The 20,372-nt window shown below is 30.9% G+C and overlaps 4 protein-coding genes and 1 long non-coding RNA gene across 27 annotated transcripts in view; 3 read left to right on the forward strand and 2 right to left on the reverse strand.

The window, feature by feature from the left end:
* Positions 1–6,181, forward strand: part of LOC129914762 (casein kinase I) — a 110,634-nt gene extending 104,453 nt beyond the window's left edge. For 14 of the 23 annotated variants that reach the window (XM_055994127.1, XM_055994138.1, XM_055994134.1 and 11 more), the window contains 5 exons: positions 675–5,293; positions 5,351–5,452; positions 5,516–5,651; positions 5,732–5,819; positions 5,874–6,181. In XM_055994127.1, coding sequence (XP_055850102.1) covers positions 675–747 — 73 coding nt within the window. In that variant the 3' untranslated portion in view covers positions 748–5,293; positions 5,351–5,452; positions 5,516–5,651; positions 5,732–5,819; positions 5,874–6,181. The remainder of the gene's footprint in view (positions 1–674; positions 5,294–5,350; positions 5,453–5,515; positions 5,652–5,731; positions 5,820–5,873) is intronic. The other 9 variants (XM_055994130.1, XM_055994142.1, XM_055994136.1 and 6 more) reach the window with 1 other exon arrangement.
* On the forward strand, positions 5,230–6,101 carry LOC129915148 (uncharacterized). Its single transcript, XM_055994614.1, has 5 exons — positions 5,230–5,293; positions 5,351–5,452; positions 5,516–5,651; positions 5,732–5,819; positions 5,874–6,101. Exons 1-5 carry the CDS (start codon positions 5,230–5,232, stop codon positions 6,099–6,101), a joined length of 618 nt encoding a protein of 205 aa, XP_055850589.1.
* On the reverse strand, positions 6,097–13,579 carry LOC129914758 (nucleolar protein 6). The gene is made up of 8 exons (XM_055994122.1): positions 13,444–13,579; positions 12,127–13,381; positions 8,430–8,715; positions 8,249–8,359; positions 7,510–8,180; positions 6,887–7,444; positions 6,422–6,816; positions 6,097–6,350 (listed from the first exon to the last, which is right to left on the reverse strand). Exons 1-8 carry the CDS (start codon positions 13,477–13,479, stop codon positions 6,117–6,119), a joined length of 3,546 nt encoding a protein of 1,181 aa, XP_055850097.1. The 5' UTR covers positions 13,480–13,579; the 3' UTR covers positions 6,097–6,116.
* Positions 13,580–15,162: 1,583 nt separating this feature from the next.
* On the forward strand, positions 15,163–16,418 carry LOC129914764 (uncharacterized). The gene is made up of 4 exons (XM_055994154.1): positions 15,163–15,314; positions 15,399–16,015; positions 16,079–16,240; positions 16,299–16,418. The coding sequence occupies exons 2-4, from the start codon at positions 15,524–15,526 to the stop codon at positions 16,344–16,346; spliced, it is 702 nt and encodes a 233-aa protein (XP_055850129.1). The 5' UTR covers positions 15,163–15,314; positions 15,399–15,523; the 3' UTR covers positions 16,347–16,418.
* A 1,214-nt stretch (positions 16,419–17,632) lies between these two features.
* LOC129914765 (uncharacterized) lies at positions 17,633–19,890 on the reverse strand. Its single transcript, XR_008772243.1, has 6 exons — positions 19,624–19,890; positions 19,335–19,527; positions 18,593–19,266; positions 18,348–18,520; positions 17,956–18,279; positions 17,633–17,891 (listed from the first exon to the last, which is right to left on the reverse strand). It is a non-coding gene; the product is annotated as an uncharacterized LOC129914765 (long non-coding RNA).
* Between the last annotated feature and the right edge of the window lie 482 nt (positions 19,891–20,372).

The following is a 20,372-nucleotide window of genomic DNA, read 5'->3' on the forward strand; positions in this document are numbered from 1 at the left end:
TCCAGTTTTCTATATAAGAGGCTTTCGGTATTTCCTCACAAACTTTTAACTTCTATCCTATGACCCATAAATAGTACAGAGTTGTCTTAAAACTTCTCGAACTCGAACTTTGGTGAAGTTTTTTTTTATTTTTACCGACTTCCAAAAAGGAGAAGGTATTCAATTCGCCTGTATTTTTTTTTTTTTTTTTTTTTATGTTTGTTACCTCATAACTTTGGACTGAGTGAACCAATTTTGATAATTCTTTTTGTATTGGAAAGCTGGTGGCTGCATTGTTCAGTTATAGCCATAGGAACTATTAGAAAAACCATAAAACCCAGTTTTGATCCATGGAAGTCGGTTTTGTTGTTTGATAAAAAAGATTATTATTTTATTATTATTCCATAATAAATCATTTTTACCAAATGAATCGGTTTCTAATTTAAGGAAAAGTTGTTTTTCTCAACTTTCATTAAAATGGAGTTATCCGGTTGTTGAACTGAATGCTTCAATTGGGTTTAAGTATTACTCGTACTTGACCTTGATAAACTGAGTTTCAGAACTACTATATTCTTCGTGATCTTGTCAACACAATTTTTTTTTTTATAAAACCAAAACATCTCCCTAGCATTACCGTCCATTTCTATCATTTTCCCCAATCAATTATCAAATTCAAACAAACAATTTTAAAAAAGATGGTTTATGTGTCTTTCCAGATGTTGTTGCTTCTTTAAAAGAAAGAAGAAGAAATCATCACGCCAAAAATGACTAGATGGTGTCCAATGTAGTCCAGAGCGTGAAGCAGTAACACTGCTTCGTGCAACGTCACATTCAAATTCAAGGGATAGTGTATTAAATAATCCTAGTCAGGATTATATACAACAAGCGACGTCACAACATACGTTGCGGTATCCTCCATCCGCGTCGATATTGACGCCAACACCAACTACAAATACGCCGACACTTCCGTTGTAATTTAATTTAAAACAAACAAAAAAAAATGCAAAAAAAAAATTAAAAAAAAAATATTATAATTAATTAATTATTATTATTATTATGTATTGATTTATTTACTATAATTATATTATTAATTATTATTATGTCAAATAAATAAGTTCAATAAAAAAAAAAAAAAAAACATCAAAAAGAGATCCTTAAACAAAACCAGACAAAACAAGATAATGCATCAAAACAAAACGCGCGTGTAGCTAAATGTTAAAAATCCAGGATATAATATTGAGCAAATCAAATAATTTTTTAATATTTTGCTGCAATAACATCAAATAAACAAAAAATAGAATAGAAGGAATTACATAATTTATTTTAATAAAGAAAAAACAAAAAATAATAAGCTACCTACTTCGAGTATTCATTATTATTAAAATCTTTTTACTAAAATCCCTTTCCCCCCAGACACAAGCACACTTATACCCGTAGTCTTAGGGCCAACGACTGATTCAACTGAAGTGTTCTGTACTGACCTGACATTTCTTCAAGTAATTTCTATAATTCAAATCTGCAAGCAATATAAAAAGCTATGCAAATAGTAAATTAATGGCTTTAAATAAGTGCCATAATCACTGGCCTATTGCCAACTCATTAGCAACTTAAAGGTTTAGATAAGGTTTTTTTTTCACATTGAAGCACTAATATCTGCTTTTGAACCTTTTTATGTGTTATGACAGAAAGATTATGAGTTTTTTATTTTACAACTTGGCTTAACATTTCTGACTTGATTAAAGGCAATACTATAATTTGACAACATTCATTCAAATCCTTAACTTATAAAGCTCTCCTAATATATCTTTGCTAGTCACATTATTTTTTTTTTTCTAAATCCTTTAAAGAGTTTGTACTCACATTTTTTGTTGCGTTAAATTTCTTGTTTAAAAATTTTGCATTGGACTTATGGAAGTCACTTTAACAAGTTTGAGGTCTACATAATTATGAACTAAAGTCAAATCGGGAGCTGGTCCTTCTACTGTTATTATTACTACCTACTCCTTTAAAAAATCCCGTGCAATCCCAGCTCCTTTTGTACTATTTCTTTTTATATTTTTTTATCATGCTATCCCTTTATGCCTTAATCCACCACCATCATTATCTCTGCAATGAAAATCTTTCATTAATATATACTATATATATTGTGAATTATATATATATATAAAACAAAAAATGTTTAAATAAAATATATAGAAATTGATTAACAAAAAAAAAACAAAAAGAAAAACAAAAAATGATATGCTAAAGTTTTACTTAAAATACATTTTTTGCAATAATTTAAGAATATAAATATTTAATTAATAAAATTATAAAAACAAAAAATTGTATAAAGAAACAACAAAAACAACAAAAAAAAAGCATTGTGAATAATTTAATTAATTGTAAAACTCGATAATTATTATCTAAAATACAAAAAAAAAAAAAAAAAAACAAAAAATCGCAGGTTTTTAAGTAAAATTAACATAGCATTCATGCATACATACAACTACTCTACTACTACACCTACGACAAGAACAAAAAAAAAATACTATCATTTTTTCCATTTTTTTGAATAAGTAATAAGAATAAAATGTGAGTTAATTTATACTTAATAAAAAAAAAAAAACAAAAAAGGAATCATATTAAACAAAACAAAAAATGAATTTAAATGGTGTAAACTCTTTTTCTCTCTTACAACATATAAATATATATATACACTCTAAAACGACAGGCAGTTTTATTATAAACAATTATACAACAAAAAATTAATAACACATAAAAAAAAAAAAAAACAAATTACGACGAAGTGTGAAAAAATAAACAAATTTAAACAAAAAAAAAATCAGTCAACTGAAGGAGATTTTCAGTAGTTACACTATATTATATAAAATACTTGTAATATAATTATTTTTATTGCGTTATTTTTAAAAGTGACTAAAATATAAAATAAAAAAAAAATTAAAATAAATTAAATTAAAAATGGAAAAGCAGAAAAAATAACTTAATGAATAAATTTAGCCGAAAGAAAATAATAAAAAAAGAAGTGAACTTTTAAAAAAATTATGTGGAAGACGAACAAAATGAAGTTTTAACTGTGTAAAATCCTTTTTGAAGAAATGCATTCAAAAACCAAAACAAAAATGAAAAAAAAAAAAAATAATAAAAACCGAAAAAAATATCTGAAATTTACGATTTTTATTTAATTTTTTTTCTAGGATTTTTAATATGGAAAAAGCGATTGAAATCACGGTTTTGGAAATAAGTTCCACACCTTGTTGGAACTTAATAAAAATGAAAGATGAAAATGCGAGAGTAATACCCTCCTCATTAACATTTATCTTCCCTTTTTTTGTCATGTGAAATATTCACCTTCAGTTTAAAATTTAAAATATTGCTTGTCTTAGGCGGTAACCATATTATTTATAAGACAAATATGGCAAAATAAAATGTGTTCCACAAGTGACATTAAATTCACCTGTTGTTACGCCATGCCATTTATATTTATTTCCTACTAATGTGAGTTTCCATTTGCCACAAAAAATTAATTATTTTTGATCCGAGATAAAAAAAAATACTGGGAAATACTGGTATCCCAAATTCTATTTGTCAAAAGAGATCATTTTTTATTGATCCAAGATCAAATTTTTTAGATCTCGATTTTTAACGAGATTTACACATATTTGCACTCACACCGCAGTATTTGACATTTATTTGAACATTTGTTTTTGTAAATTCATTTTTTTCCATTGAAAAATTGCTTACACATAGTTACTAATAAAAAAAAAATCAATTGGCAATATCCATTTGCCACGAGAGATCAATGGATTTGGTACAAAAATCCCTCTTTCAAATGGAAATCGACATAAGATAGTTCTCCCCAACTCCAAAATATGACGAACTTTCTGATACACAAAAAGTGTGAAACACGGCACCACTTAACCCTTTGCTTCCTAGTGGTTTCAGCATGAAACCACCTACTAATTACTTTGTTAGTGTTTTTTTTACTAAAAAATGGACTTCTCCTTCTGTACTCTCAGCTCAAAACATTCCTTATACAATGTTATTACTAGTACAATCATTATTTTTTCATTTTAGTGTGTAATTAGAAAATATCAAAACTTTTTTCAAAAAATTTGTGTTTTTTGTCCGGGAGCAAAGGGTTAACCTGTTCACCAACGCCGATATCGTAATACGCATTCCACTTTTTTCCGAACTCACATGCCGAAGGTGAATTTGGGCGTTCTGAATTTTAATCAATTTTCTGAACAAATTCAATCGACTTTATTTTTTATTTGTTTTGTGAAATTGGTTTTACAGAAGCATTCCACGGAAAAAAGGAACTCGGAATAGTCCAATAAAAATGTGCCCTTAATTATGAAAGTGGACTAAGTCACTCCTAAAAATGGCATCAAATCTAGCCTAAAAATAATTATTATTTAAGGGGTAAAGTTTATTTGAAAGCGAAATTGCAGTAAATAAACTTCTTTATTGCTCCTCTAGTGATTTCATAAATAAAATTAAATTAAATCGTTATAAGAAAATTATTATGTAAGTTTTTCTTTAAACAATGCAAAAAGTGACTTAGTCCACTTTCATAATCAAGGGCACAGTTAACAATTATTTCGCTTATTTTTTTTCTGACACTCTTAACCGTCATTTTGTCATTACGAGGAAAAATATTAAAGCACTCCCTTTTCACTTTTTAAAAAGAACAGTTGTCATGGTTACATACATCAGCTAAATACTTTTGATCCCAATTAAATTAAATTGAAATCAATATGTTCGATATATCTCAAGTTCATTTGTTTTTAATTGCAAATCTTGAAATGATTTGTTCTATTTGTATATCCGTAAGTTTTTTTTTTCTCGGGATGCAACAAAGCACTAAGACATAAAGTCAAAAACTGTTAAAAACCTTTCGGACTCCAGATTCGAACTCAGCGCACAAAAAACCGTTAGAAATGTATAATTTAGTTTTTGTTACAAAAACCTTGTTGACAAGTGCTATCTATCAATAATTTCAAACAAATCCATCAATCGGCTATGTCCAGCTCTATGTACAGACTGACCCTTTTAGTTTGGCAACGAAACGCTTGTTCACAAGCTTTCCGACAAGAAGAACTAACTCTGAATTTTTTAAGTAACGCTTGATTTATTAATCATAAGAACTACTTTGAATTTTTATATATATGATTCAAAAAAATCAGTCAAAATTCAAAATTTTCAGCATCACATCACAAAAAAATTATTTGGCATTTTTTTTAAACAATGAATTTATCCGCAACAAAAAAATTAATACAAGTTTCTGAAGAAATACAAAAACCATTGCATGGTATGCATTTTCAAACTATTAAGATGTCATTATTTTGTGAATAACATTTTTTTTAAGTTCCAGTTGTTTTGGGGAATGAGTGTTTCATTATAACCCAACAAGACGTTCGAAAGATTGAAGATTCACGTTTTATATCATACCACAAACTTGGCCCAAATGGTTTATTCTTTTTTGAATTTTTCTACATTTAAAAGTTAAATTGATTTTTATTTTGGATTGTAGGAGAGCTTATTCCAGTCGAAACAGTATATGGACAGGATATTGCCTTGAGAGATGCTATCCTCATTGCAGGAGGCTGTCAAAATCAACAACAAACTGTAAACCAGCAGCTCCTGGAAATGCTTGGAAAATGTTGCGGGTGATTTATTAATATAAAAAAAAAAAACAGTTTTTCTAAATACCCATTATATGTATACGTAATTTTTTATACCTATTCAGTCAAAAACAAGAACCACCCAAACCGATTAAAGCATCTATTGCTCAACAAATGGAATGGGCCAGTACATGCAATAATTTATCCCCACCAGTAAGTTCTTTTTGTCGAAAATATTTGAATATTTTAATGTAAACATTTAAGTAGTTCCCTTTTACCCATTCAACGTCCACGTCAATGAGTGATATGCCACATCCAAAAATCCCAAAATGCTGTTGCGCTGAAAATTGTTGTTGCACTTCTCGAAAATATTTCACTCATCAAGGAAGCAACACCAAAGAGAACGACGACAGTGCAGAGCACATTGAAGGATCACTCAGTGCTAGACAAATGCTGAAAATTCGCAAATCAATTGAAGACACAGTGGGACTATAGTCAAAATATAAAATTCTATTTATTCATTTCCTCTATTGATAAATACATATCTTTCAAAATAATTTTCATATCTTCAATAAGTGCTTCTTTATTGCATTTTACTAATTTTTCATCTTTTGCTAAACAGCATCCATTCATAGTACCGACTTTGAATTCTTTTTCTGCAAAAATATCAGGTTTCCAAATTAACGCAATATCCCTTCCACCACAAGGATTGTAAAAGAATATACAAAACTCGGAAAAAGCTTCCTAAAATAAATAATTATAAGATTATTTAGTAAAAAAACCATTACAAACACATATAAAAGTAGCAATCTTACTCTTAGATCAGTAATTGCGAATTTGAGGAAATTTTGTCCGCTGGGAAATTGTCTAAAATTTGGTAGAGTCCATTCGGAAAAGCCAGAAGGATATTCATTGGCCATACAATTGGGCACGAAATCTGGTTTTAAACGTATCAGCATATCATAGCCCTCCTTTGATGCTGTAAATAATTTATGTGGCTTAATGACCCACGAAGGAGTTAATATTATTGGTTCAATGAGGTTAAGAGCGTGTTTAGCTAAAAGTTTCACTCGAGCCAAAACAGGTATAATTGGTGCTTCTTTACTCCAAATTCCATATCGTTTTTCATCGTAAGAAGTTACGATCATCAATGGCGGGAAAGAATCACGTTCGTTGATAAATTTGTTTTCTAGCTCTGATACACTCTCATCTAAAGCAAATTAAACAAATAGCTATATTATTTTTCTGACAAAATCTTAAGTTATAAAAACTTAAAATACCATCGAGCTCTTCATTGAACTGCAAAACAACCATTTCCGTTTGCCAATCTGTGTTCGCCAACAAACTTAAAAATCTGTAAAATCCCGTTTGTGGTTGGCAGGTATTCGCTTGGGCACCCATTTTCAAATACTGGCTAGCAATCAAGAGTTCAGTACACTCATCTGGCCACAGTCCATCGTCAATTAGTTGTGAGTACAGCCATCTTTTAGCAATCATAACCGTAGGTCCGAAACTCGGATGCAATTTATAAAGCCCATGTAGTGCGCTTGTTAATTTCGGAAGTAAAACATAACGTTTCTCTAAAGCTATACTCTCAGGAGTATCTTTGTAATGAGTTAATCCTTTTTCGTTAACTTCTTTCTTCATAAGTGCAATCTCTTTTGCGTGTGATATTTCCACTCGAAATACGTATCCATCTTTGAATATGAAAATACCATCAAAGCGAATTAAAGTTCGATAATTATGTTTCTCTTTAAGAGCTTGTGCTATTTTCACATAAAAAGCTGTCTTAAGAGCACGCAGAGCAGACAGTTCGCTTGGCCAATTTCCACTCACACCTGCAAAGTAAATCCAAATAAGTTATTTAAAACAGATGTTTATATTGATTAAGGAAAGAACATACCCAACTGAATAATTCCACTGCAAACAGTTCTGCTAGCCAAACCCAATTTTGAGTATCGTCCATCAGCCAAAACCGGCACTGGATCACAGAATCTAAACACAGGTGATGTGCCTTGAATATTTGTTATTTCCAATGGTAATTCATCTAAAGTTCTCAATTTCTGTCCAAGATCATCAAAACTTTTGATCACTTCTAATGAAGTTGTTTCAGCATCTAATTCTTGGTTAACATCCTTTTCTAATTTATCAACTTTAAATATTCGATTCAATTTATAGACGGTATCTAATTGTCCGGCTATATAATTAATAGCGGAAGATTCCAAATCGAAATGATGCTCCAAAAGATGTTCCACTATGCGTCCAACAATAAGACGTTTCTTAGCAAATGATTCTCCTGATGCTGACCAAACACATGCTTCAGTGATGCTTCCATCTTGAAACCGTCTAAGTTCCGATTTGGAACCCCAGAATTTACGAAACTCGTCGGCAGTTTTTTCGTTAGCTTGTGGTCCTTTATCAAGAATTTCATAAGCTCTTTCAGGATTTAAAATCAGTCCAAGACGGAAGTTGACTTCGACGTCTTTAGGTTGTGTATTGAGATCCCATGAAGAAGGAGCTGTTTCTATGGGAACTATATGGAAAATACGATCAGAAAGGCCTTTACGTAGAAGACTGTAATTTAGAAATTAATTTTTTAATATTTGTATATTTTTAAAATTTAAAAGAAAAAGTTTACATACTTGGATATCATTTTTAATGTCTGTGGGAACCAGAATCCTGCAAAGTTATGACGATCTGAACGACATCCATGTTTTTTTAACATATTTACAATAGAAGAAGGATTTGATATCCTAGAAAGATTCAATGTATTTTTTTAAGGAAGGAATTCTAATGATTTAGAGATTGTATAAAAGAACTTACTTTAAAATATGGTCATATTGTGTGTAAATGGGGCACGAAGTCATAAAAATCAATGGGAAGCTGTTGATTTTAGTATTATTTAGAATATCCACTGTTCGCTTTGCTTCGCCCTTCACCCTACGATATACATCTACGGATAGATTAGCACAGATGTTACAGAATCCAGTGACATCAACAAATACAACATCGAAATACGTCGAAAATTGTTCCAAAGTTGGTTGATTTGGTGCAGAAAAATCATTACAAAGTGTAATTCCTTTTTTATCTTCATCCCAAGTACTAAGAGCTATGAGCATTTAAAAAAATATTTGTTTAAATCGTGAAAATAAGTTACAAGGTTTGAGGTGTCGTAAGATTAAGTACATTCATGTGATTGAAATAATAAAATAATGAGGTTTCCTTGCGGTCTGCGTATTTTAAATTTTGAAAAACCATAGATCACCTAAAGAGTAATCCAACTAACTAATAAACTCAAAATTTTGCACATTCATGCTTCTGGCCTGAGGGGGGGCGATATATAAGACATAATTACAGAAAAAAATAACATATTCAAAGCAACGTCCATTTTTTTTTTTTTTTTTAATTTTATTTTTTGCATTTTATATCATTTTGTATTTATTTTTTGCTTGGATTCTATTTTTGAATTAAAAAATACACCAAGTTCTAAGCTTCTTGAACAGGTACCAGATGTTAGTTTTAAATATATATTTTGTATTTTAAGTCATTTTATAAAATATTATCTTCCCACTTGACGGCCACCTAAACGTTTTAGACTTTTTACATATTTTAAGAATCAACGTGAAGAAAAAAATATTTTAATATCCTAACTCGATTGTAAATTTTTAATTGCGATATACAGGGTGTCCCAAAAGTAATGGATCAAACGAAATATGCTGATAGGCCAACTTAAGGGCTCTCAGAATTTGGTAACTTGTTCATCTCAAATCCTTACGGTTTTCGATTTAATGCAGTTTTTGTGAAATTTCGAAAAATCCCGACTTGGCAACAGTATTTTGCTTCCTCTGCCCATAATTGTTTTTGGTTTTTACAATTCTTTCACTAAAACATTGCCTAATAATAAGAAATAACTAATTAATCAAAATATTTTTTATTTCATATGCCATTTTGCTGCAAATTAATTAACAGTTCCATGTTTTATAAAAACTCAATTTCTTACTTTTATTTCAGAGCATCATCCCGAAAAAAATTTGTATGGTGTGACACTGGTTTATTATTTTAAAAACTTGCCGTGTTATTGCAGTTTTCAAAAATGTATAAAAGTCTCCAAAGTTGAAATTAGAACGAAAGATATTACAATTTGAATGCACCAAAACAGGGGTTTTCAGAGCAAAATAACAAACAAAAATCGAGTCTTTTATTCAAAAATAAATAAACAAACAACAGTCGAGAAAATGTGTTTATTTTTCTTTGTTATTTTTCTCTGAAAAGCCCTGCTTTGTTGTATTCAAATTGTAATATCTTTCGTTCTAATTTCAACTTTGGAGACTTTTATACATTTTTGAAAACTGCAATAACACGGCAAGTTTTTAAAATAATAAACCAGTGTCACACCATACAAATTTTTTTCGGGATGATGCTCTGAAATAAAAGTAAGAAATTGAGTTTTTATAAAACATGAAACTGTTAATTAATTTGCAGCAAAATGGCATATGAAATAAAAAATATTTTGATTAATTAGTTATTTCTTATTATTAGGCAATGTTTTAGTGAAAGAATTGTAAAAAACAAAAAACAATTATGGGCAGAGGAAGAAAAATACTGTTGCCAAGTCGGGATTTTTCGAAATTTAACTAACTGCATTAAATCGAAAACCGTAAGGATTTGGGATGAACAAGTTACCAAATTCTGAGAGCCCTTAAATTGGCCTATCAGCATATTTCGTTTGATCCATTACTTTTGGGACACCCTGTATGTAGGTACTAGGTACTAATATCAAGTTATGCATTGGTTCAAAAAAAAGTTCAGATAACAATAACATGACATTACGATGATAGATAATGCCAAAAAAAGTGGGTCCCGCATGTTTGTCTGCCTGTCTGTCAGTCTGTATACAAATCTACAGCCTAAACGGATGGACTGATTAACATACCTCTTGGTATATAGCGAACCGTTTTTTTTTTTAAATCCGATTTTCTCCGTAACTGCTAATTCGATTTCAACGAAATTTTTTGTACAAAATCATTTTTATAATTTTAATATAACCAAAAATAAATTTTTGTACTTTTAGACTTTTTAAAATTTAATTTGAATACTTTTTTTTTTTGAAAAATTAAATTTTCGAAAACGGAAACGGTTCAGAAACATTAGGGACTAAATATTAAGGTAATTTCTCGGCCTCTGATTGGTCAACTTTTAAAAAATAATCCTTCCAATTTAGGTAATTTTATTGGAAAGCTGACTGGAAAGTTAGGCAAGAAAATGTTCCCTTAATATTTAGGAATGTTTTTTTTTGTCAACATGACAGATGATTGTTTTTAATTACAACAGAATTAAATCTATTTGTGTGAAAAACAAGTAAAAAGTGCATTATCGGTTATAATTAATAATATTTATTTATTAAAGTAAAGCGAAATTTGGTTTCTGTCCCATGGGATCTGTAAATTTCGAAATTTGAAAATAATGGCGTATCCAAACTAATTTAGTAAAGGAGAATGGGCATTTTGGACGTTGAGCGGCCATTAATGAAACTGGTATCAAATGAAAGAATTATAACCTAGGGAAAACATTTAATATGGACGTTTCGCTGTATTGCGTTAAGAATGCAAGATAATGCAGTATTAGTATTGTAAATGCATTGTTCAGTGTATGAAGGACAAATTGATACATATTTTTATTTGGAACATAAAATATGATACTCTGTCATTTTCCCTGAGTCTAAAGACAATTATCTTGAAAATCCGACCAATAGAATTCAAAATATAAGATTTTTAAGTCAACCACTTCAAGATTTTGTTCGATAGTTTTCAAACAATTCAAACTAACAAAAAATTGAACAACGAAACTCTCAAAATAGGCTTGAAATTGTTGTTTTAAAATGCTTATAGTTTGGGTTCTAGTTGTTGGATATGCAAGATAAAGGTCTTCAGACTCAGAGAAAATAACAGAGCATCATATTTTGGACTTCAAATACATGTCTAAGTTGCAACATTGAGACAATCTGCAAAAAGTGTGAAATGCAAAAATGCATTTTATCCGTTTTTGAAGTAAGTCACAAGGATAAAACTTCTGCAATACATATGTAAGACTTAATTACATCATAAAACGACAAATCCATTAATGGCCGCATAACGTTCACGTTCCATACAAATTTGCCCATTCTCCTTTACTCAAATTTCCATTCAGAAAATGATGTTGCCTAAATATCTGGTCCCTAATATTTTTTTCAAAATGGCATAGGTACCGATTTTATTTCAAACATTTTTTTATCCAAAAATTATATATACAAAATTTGTTTTTTTTTTAAAACGGCTCTAACGATTTTGAAATTTTTTTCTAAAAATGCATCTCTATAAATTAAATTAAGCTGCAATGGGTTTAATTAACCTAATCCAAAAAATTATTATATTGAATAACTATTTTTTAGGCGGAGCCACATCCCAAGAATTAAACCTTAATCAATTAAGAAATAATATTTTATGACAATAAAACATTGCAGTATAGAAAAGATAAAACTTACCTAAATGATTCCAAACCTGCCTGGCCACTTGATAGCTGCTCATAGCTGTATGCAATTTACGTTGCTTAAACAAATACACAACATACGCCGACATAATGTGACTGCCAAAACCTGAGTAACCAACATCAAAGTTTCTTTGTCTCAGCCAAATTTTGAGAAGAATCAAACCCTCTTGTAAATTTTTATTACTAGAAAGAGTTTCCTCTAAAGCAATTTGATTTTTTCTCATTGTAACATCAAACAAAATCGAACAATTATAATTGGGAGTTGCAAAAGGTAAACTATCGCTAGTATTTTTTTCTCCAAAAATACTTCCACGAATATTACTGTTCCAAGGAACAAATCGATTCAATTTAAATGATTGTTCTTCAGCTCCAACAAAAATTCGAACAATTAACTTTTTGCCAATACTTCCCGAAGGTGTTACTTCTAAAACTGGTTTCAAAGGGTTATTGTTGAAGTAATTAAATTGATATTTAAAATTATTATCAGTTTCAGTTCGAGTCATTTCGTTGGCAATGTATGTCAAATATAAGGCTCTTTTTTGATCGTAAACGAGACTTAGGTAATCATCCTTTTGGAAACATTCATTTGGCATTGATACACAGACATCTACAGTCAATTTTGGACCAACCATTGCTCGATGTTTAAAAGAACCAACTATAAAAGGATCTTCCGTTGGTTTAATAAATTGAAACTGGAAAGTCTTTAGTTGGAATCTATTTAATACTAGTGGAAGTATCAATTGACTCTTATTGAGCCAATTTAATTGGTTCGAATCATTTTTACTATTTTCAGACTTAAGTTCTTTCAAGAACTTTGTGAAAGTTTTGATCCATGAATCAACAAACTTTGTATACTTATCTTTAATCTTGATTTCTCCAAGAATCTCTTGAATTTGCATTCGAAATAGATTCGAATGGAATAGATTCTTTGTTTCATTAAGTTGGTTGAGTTCTTCGACAGTTGGTTGCTTGTACAAAGCTGAATTTTTATCAACTTTGTGCTTTTTTTGTGCGACACCATTTGGCGGTATTTCTGCGTTTTTTCGTTTCGATGCGAAAGAAGGAGCTGGCGATGGTTCTTCTTCGTGTTCAGAAAATCCATCATCACTATCATCATTATCACTTGCATTGTTTGATTCTTCATCTGAATCTTCACTTGTACCATTTTCGATCATAGAATCATAGTGGATATCTTCATCTTCGCCATTTGATTCATCATTACCATTCTCGACATCTTCGAGTTTGGAAATCTTAAAATTTAGATTTGAAAAAAACTTAACAAATGAATGATAATGTTAACAAATGATTATACCTTAGTTTGAGGAGATTTTTTCTTATATTTAAGCATTTTTAAATGAGTTTTATTATAATTTATTTGGAGAAGTAAATATTGAATAAAAAAATATTACACTACACGTGCTGCGATTTTGACAAATGCATGTTTTGTTTTGATTTGGAGTGGTGTGGTGATTATAGATGTCAGAAATGTAGTTCACCACGATTTTTCACCACTCGTGAAATAAATATATACAGCGGCTCTTTAAGTAAGGACGTACCTACACTTTGTACTTTTCTTAACGGTCATATTATCTGCGTTCCTTTGGAAATATTTATCTACTGCTTAGTACTTAAAACTACTTTGATCTACTTTTGCTATACTGAAAAAATAGTTCAAAGCAGCTTTAAGTACTAAGCAGTAGATAAATATTTCCAAAGGAACGCAGCTATTGAGAATTTTTAAACAAATGATTTTAAAACGCTTCTAAATATTCAAGCACAGGAAAGTTACGTTGTTCAACCTGCGTACTGGCAACGTTAACGATTCTGTTGTGCTGGTTTTATTGGTATTTCTGGCTTTTTTTTATGCCATTTTCTATAATTAGCCCTGATTTTTCAATCGTCAGTTAGACTATCAGTAGAATAAATGTCAATATAAAAAAAACTTTTATTCTAAGGAAAAAGCTCTATCTGAGGTTTATCTGATTATTGAAAAATTATAAAGAATAGGTGTGTTTTTGTTTATCTATATAGATTTTGTGCAAAAAAACGACATCGAGATTTTTGAAATCAAAACAATTTACGTGTTAAAAACAACAAAAACTTTATCTGTATAGATTTTTGAAAAATCCAGATAATTATCCAGATTTTACTTTCTCTCGATAAAAACAGTAGTGCCAAGGTACTTTATTTGTTGTGTTCATACAAAAATATCTGAAAATATTAACAAAAAAAAAAGCGGAGAAAACGAGGTTTGAAAAAAACTCTCATAGAAACAAATAATCAAAAATTTGTTTGACATGGTTGCATTGAAATGTTAATATCTCGAGATATACGCAATGCACTTTTCAGATAAAAGTCTTAAATGGATCCTGATAAGATTGTTGAACAGATGTGTATATAAAATTACCAAAGTTTTTTTTCGAAAAATTAGAAATAAAAATAAAAAAGTTTTCACATTTGATTTTTAAAAAATCGAAAAAAAATTCAATATGGCTACCTTCAAACGCTTATAACACAAGAACGACGCAACTAATGTTAATGGTCATGGTCTTAAAATGTAGCTAAGAATATACAGATAATTTTTGGTTTTTTGTGAAAAAACAATTTTTTTTGAATCCAACATGGATGCCATGGCCATATGAAAATTTTTGTTTGCATCCAACATGGATGTAATGGCCTTCCCACTTCGGAGTTAAAATAAAAAAAAAACAAAAGCAACATTTTTGACAGACAGCTGCCAAAGTATATGTACAGTGGTGCCAAATGTTTGCATGGATTTCAAAAATCCCGATGTCGTTTTTTTGCACAAAATCTATATAGATAAACAAAAAAACACACCTAATATTTTGTTAATGAATACAAAAATATTTCTTAACATATACAAAAATCAACAAACTGCAACTGTAAAACAACTGTTATTTTTGCCTGTCAGTTCTTTTTTTTTTGTCTGCTGTCAGTTTTTTTTTGTCTGCTGAATTTGTGCTGAATTCTTCAAAACATTGACCTATTATATATGGACTGCCAGGACCAGGTTCAAGCTATGGTGGCGCTCCTTGGTAGGGCAGCGGGAAATAGTATTATGACATCTAGGTTTTGTGACTTTTGGTTGTCAAAAAAAAAAAAAACAATTTAATTGTTTACAGAAATTTTTCAAGAAATTTTATGTTTCCCAAGAATAAAAAGGTAACAAAAAATTAAAAATTAATATTTTTTTTTGACAATTTTATTCCAAGTTTTTTAATTTAAATTTGTATTCTTTTCTTTCAGATCAGAAAACAATTTAACAAAAATGGACGAACTCCTCGAAAAGCAATCGATTGCTCTAAAACTGCTCCTTGCATTCCAGATTACGAGAGAAAATAAATTTAATAAATTATTCCCTCCGCAGACCCATGGTGCAGAATGCGAAGAGTGCTACAAAATGGTTTTCTACACATCATGCCCTCGCCAGCAATCAGGGTGGTAATGTGTTTCATGGAACAACGACGCCGACTAAAAGTACAACAATTATAGTATTAGATACTGCCAATGATACGCACTTTAAGTCCCAGTATCAGTACGGCACAGATGTTGCCTGTGAGGAACATCAGACGCTATTTGGCAGCAAATCCCGGCAAAAGGTATACGATTGTGCTGCCGCAACATCAGTTATGTCAACCAATGCATTGGCTTTATTGTTGCTTAATCAGTTTAGAAGTGGTGCTCTTGAAATTGACATTGCTAAGGAACTAGACGCTTTAAGAAGTGTACTGAAGGGTCGTCGAGACCCACTCGTACCAGGACTGATTGAATTAACTTATTATTCAAATACTCTAACGCCGAGTTTTGCCTTTGAATTGATTGTATTGACATCCCTCCATACTCTATTCAGCGACAAGCCAAATGTAAGTTCTAAGATTTAGAAGTCTTGAAATGATTCAAATTCATTTTTTTTTAAATCTTGTTAGGACGCTGGAATCTCTCGTAAGCATTTGCTCAAAGCTGGCCTTGAAAACTGTGGAGTATATCGCTATGAATTTATTCTCAACAAATTCACGCAAGTGTTGGACCAACTTCTTGAGTCGACAATCAATGAGTTGTTAAACAGAGAATTTATAAAGGGAATCGATGTTAGTTTGCTTTTCCTTTTTTTTGTAAACTGTATTCAGTCTTCGTTTTTTATTACAGACGAAGGAAATGACAGAGAGTGATGTGATGTCCAAACGTCCAAAATAAGACAATTTCGAGCCATTAATCAATCAAGAAAAGCCGGAACTTTTCATCAATCCAAACAATCTTCGAGAACAAAAATATCAGCCCTATTCTGCTATCCATCGGGGGGAAAAATCGCTAAATATTCACCAATTACCATTCTGCTATTCATCGGGGGGAATCCAAACTCACGTCGGTAATATCGGTAATGTTGTTCAGTATTCCACTAATCACGTGAATGAACTTGCTCCATACATTTGCAATCCGCATAAAAAATGTTGCGGATCTGTCACTTTTGTTTGTAAAAATAAATTCACCATCGTTGAAATTAAGCAAAATGCCACTTGTCATAAATGTTTAATTATTTCTTAACATTTAATCGGCTGCTTTTATTTTTTCTATGCAAATAAACACAAACAACAAATTTTTTTTTCCTTTCAATTTACTTCGTCGCCATTTTTTTTTTAATTTGACGTTCACCTGGACGTCAAATTGAGGGATGATAATGCAGTTTACCCGATGGATAGCAGGATGGCAAGGTAGAGTTAAAGTGAACCGAATGTGTGAATCGGATCTGAGATTCACGGGAACAGCAGAATAGGGCTGTATGTTTGTGACATTTTGGCTCCATTCGAGTACTATGCTGTTGCAAAATCATTGCCCCTAACGCCAAAACGGGGGGAAATAGACCCCCCTCTCATAGTCAACAATGATTGTATTTAACCCTTCTACAAAATCTCATTATTAATTCTTGGTTCTTAAGTTATCGTACTTTCCCCTCAAATGTTTCTGTTTTATTTGAGTAAAACTAAAAATGCGAAAAAAGATAGATTCAAATGGCCATAGAGCAATGTTTATGTAGGTAAATATACAACTAAAAAAGCAAAAAAACTCAAAAAAATCGGAGTTTTTGATATTTTTTTCATCCATGTGCTTTTGCACCCCTTTCTTCAATTTTCACCCTCTCATTAAATAGCACTCCGCGGTTTCATCTTCTCTTATAACCCATTGAACGATTCCTGCAATAAAACCCGTGAACGTCTTAGTTCCTTATTGTTATTACCATATTTTTTTCGACATAATCAATAGCCTATAAAATCAACAAAAAACAGAAAAAAGAAGCTAAACTTTATTTAATAGAGTTGGTGAAGAAAAAGAAGCAAAATCAAAATAAATACAATGAACTTACGATAGTAGAAAAATTATACATAAAATTATGCTATGGGGATAAGTTGAAGCATATTCATATTCTGTTAATTGAGAACAATAATCCTAAATGCTCCATTAATGCAAATAAAAACAAATAAATATACCTATTTTATATACGACTTTTATTAATTTTATATATTGATTTCATTTACAATGTTACTTACAATTTAATAACATAAATTTCGTTTTATGTGAATTTGCTTTCCTGAGCTAAAATAAAAAGATTAATGCTTTTGCTACTTTCTTCAATCTATACACATAGCGTTTATATTCTTTCAACCCTTCTTCAATCACTTTCGCAGTTCGATTGCCGCATGCGTACATTAATCTTTCGTTCTGAGGATCTAAAACCACTCAACCCTGAAAGGTAATAAAAAAAAATTACATTAATGAAGACATAAAATGTATTGAAAATGGTATGTACCCCAAATGTGTTGATAGCTTTTCCCAAATCCTCAATTGTTTCCATATATTCAAATTATGAATGTAGTCTTAACTCGAGTCTGCACTTATCACGGCATCTTGTGAACCATTCAGCTCGGCTCTTCTCTCTTCAGTAACCTTGAACGTTCAAAAACACTATAGACAGCTGGGGTGTTATCACCAACAACTTTTAGCTTGACGTGCATGCCTAAAATATGACTTCGAATGGTCAACTGGCGATCAGATATCATTTTTTATTTTAGTGTGGTTTTGCCTAGACCATTACGAAAAACCAGACCAAACGTCGGCACTCTGCAGTAAGTCTCTAAATCAAAAAGTATATATTTTAGTGAACTCTGAGGACAGAAGGTATTTTTTTCAAAATTCGCTTACTAATCGAAAGCTAAATCAAAGTTTTTGATCTTAATGACCATAGAATGGTTTGGTGTCCTTTGGTTGCATTGCGACGCTGTTGATGTCCGTAATATATCTTGAGCCTGTTCTCCAAGCTCTATTCTAATTCTTGTTGCAATTTATCTTTGGTTATTTTTGATAGTATCCACATTCTGTGAAAGGAATTTTGGATTTTAACAAATATTTCTATACGTAACTATTAACAAGCACAAATTACAACTTACACTACTTCCATCAGCATCCTTGTTAACGACCTCTTGTCGGTGGCTTTTATGGTAGCTGCCAATTCGGCTATGAAGTTCACCGGGGTATTAAAAACCTTCCTTTTGTTTCATTCGAGAAGTTAACAATCTCATGTCAATATGATAAATGTGGATGGACGTGCTAAGGTTGACAACATTACATCATATTTTAAAAATTCTCTAATCCAAAGTAAATGTCCGGTGCAACAAACTTGTTTATAAAAATCAATGCTTGATTGTCATTGGGATTGTAACAAAAAGAAACTATTATTATGCGAAGAAGTTGCTCATACAAATTCCCAGAAGCCACTGAGAAAAAGTTTAAAGTTTCACTATTCCAATCAGCATGACGTTGAAGAATAGGTGGCACCAGTTCTCTGGAAAGAGTAAATTCGGATATGGTGGCTCAATGGTGAAATCACACGTCCACATTGCCATGTCACTTGCTCCAATTCCAAAGGCACACGGCTGCGGATGTTGCTTTTGGTTTCGATGGCATATTGTTACTTTGAGTTTAATGTACTGGTGTAGTAGCAATTGGATCTCTGCTGTTGGGCTGATGAAACTGAAGTGAATCAAAGGCACGGTAGATGCCCACAGTCCTTAATTTTTATAGCTGGTATTGAAATTGAACGATTGTAAGCCGTGGCTGCGGTCTTCAAAAAAAAAAAAAAGAAATACATAGCTGTAAAATTTGTTTGAGAAAAATAAAATTAAAACTTACTGCTTTCAGCACCAGCAGCAAGGACAAAAGTTGGATGCATGCATTCCGCCGGCAATGCATTTGAATCACCATTTCATTTTTAAAAACCTAGTCTTGTTGTTTTTTTTAACGCGGAGGGCAAATGATCGATGCAGCCGGAAGGAAATGTGACATAGCTGCTATCCAAATCGATTCCAATGTGATAAATTTGTATCTGAAATAAAAACAAAAAGAAAGTTATTGAAAGAAAACATTTGATTTTTTTATTGATTGATGAAATTAATCAAAAAATAATAATTTAGAGTTATACCTTTTTCCAACATGATTCAATTATTTTATTTCGATATTTTTTTCTGCACAAAACTTTAAGATAATTATTTTTATGAAACTCAAAGAATTCTTCCAATGCGTCAAAAAGTAGACTTCAAAAAAGACAGATGCTACTGATTTTTAAAGTAAAAAAATGTAGATGGCCGTAGTTTCTATGGACAAAAATGTTAGTTCATGCGATGTGCCGGAAGATGTCGCTATGCTAACTGAATTCTATTTACCGCTTTCTTCCACAGGCGCTAGTTATCATTGAACCACATTTTCAAAAATTTTGTATGGAAACGAGAATCAACTAGCAGTCCATATATAATAGGTCAATGCTTCAAAAGGTTTGTTTGGTTATTTCGTTTGGAGTTGAATGTTTTCATTTTCAGGTTTTTGGCGAGTTTAATCAAAAACTTGTGTTTTACGAAAACTTGTGGTTTGTGAAAAATGAATGGAAAAACTTGTGTTTTTGGTATAGGTTTTTGGGGTTTTTCGCAAAAACCGCGTTTTTGGCTTGGTGTGAAAAGGCCTTAAAAACTTCAAACATATACTACTACTACTCAGAAAACCAGCCAGATGAATCAAAATATCTACGACATTAAATTTTTTGAAGTGTGAAAATTTACTTTTTGACAAGAAATGTCAAAGGGGTTAACAAGTAGCACCATCTAGTGCTCAAAATTGTCAAATAGTTTTGTTATGGCACTCGGATGAACATACTAAGTAAATTTTTGGGAGTGAGTA

The sequence above is a fragment of the Episyrphus balteatus genome, chromosome 3, assembly GCF_945859705.1.
Source record: "Episyrphus balteatus chromosome 3, idEpiBalt1.1, whole genome shotgun sequence".
Taxonomy (NCBI): Eukaryota; Metazoa; Arthropoda; class Insecta; order Diptera; family Syrphidae; genus Episyrphus; species Episyrphus balteatus.

Excerpts from the sequence above, each read along its gene's own strand:
- LOC129915148 (XM_055994614.1), top strand. The coding sequence starts at position 5,230 with ATGAATTTATCCGCAACAAAAAAATTAATACAAGTTTCTGAAGAAATA. Across the intron at positions 5,453-5,515 it reads CCACAAACTTGGCCCAAATG|GAGAGCTTATTCCAGTCGAA; the intron begins GTTTATTCTTTT and ends TTTGGATTGTAG. Across the intron at positions 5,652-5,731 it reads ATGCTTGGAAAATGTTGCGG|TCAAAAACAAGAACCACCCA; the intron begins GTGATTTATTAA and ends ATACCTATTCAG.
- LOC129914758 (XM_055994122.1), bottom strand. The coding sequence starts at position 13,479 with ATGCTTAAATATAAGAAAAAATCTCCTCAAACTAAG. Across the intron at positions 8,360-8,429 it reads CAATATGACCATATTTTAAA|GATATCAAATCCTTCTTCTA; the intron begins GTAAGTTCTTTT and ends GAATCTTTCTAG. Across the intron at positions 6,351-6,421 it reads TCGCAATTACTGATCTAAGA|GAAGCTTTTTCCGAGTTTTG; the intron begins GTAAGATTGCTA and ends TATTTATTTTAG.
- LOC129914764 (XM_055994154.1), top strand. The coding sequence starts at position 15,524 with ATGGTGCAGAATGCGAAGAGTGCTACAAAATGGTTTTCTACACATCAT. Across the intron at positions 16,016-16,078 it reads TATTCAGCGACAAGCCAAAT|GACGCTGGAATCTCTCGTAA; the intron begins GTAAGTTCTAAG and ends AAATCTTGTTAG. Across the intron at positions 16,241-16,298 it reads AATTTATAAAGGGAATCGAT|ACGAAGGAAATGACAGAGAG; the intron begins GTTAGTTTGCTT and ends TTTTTATTACAG.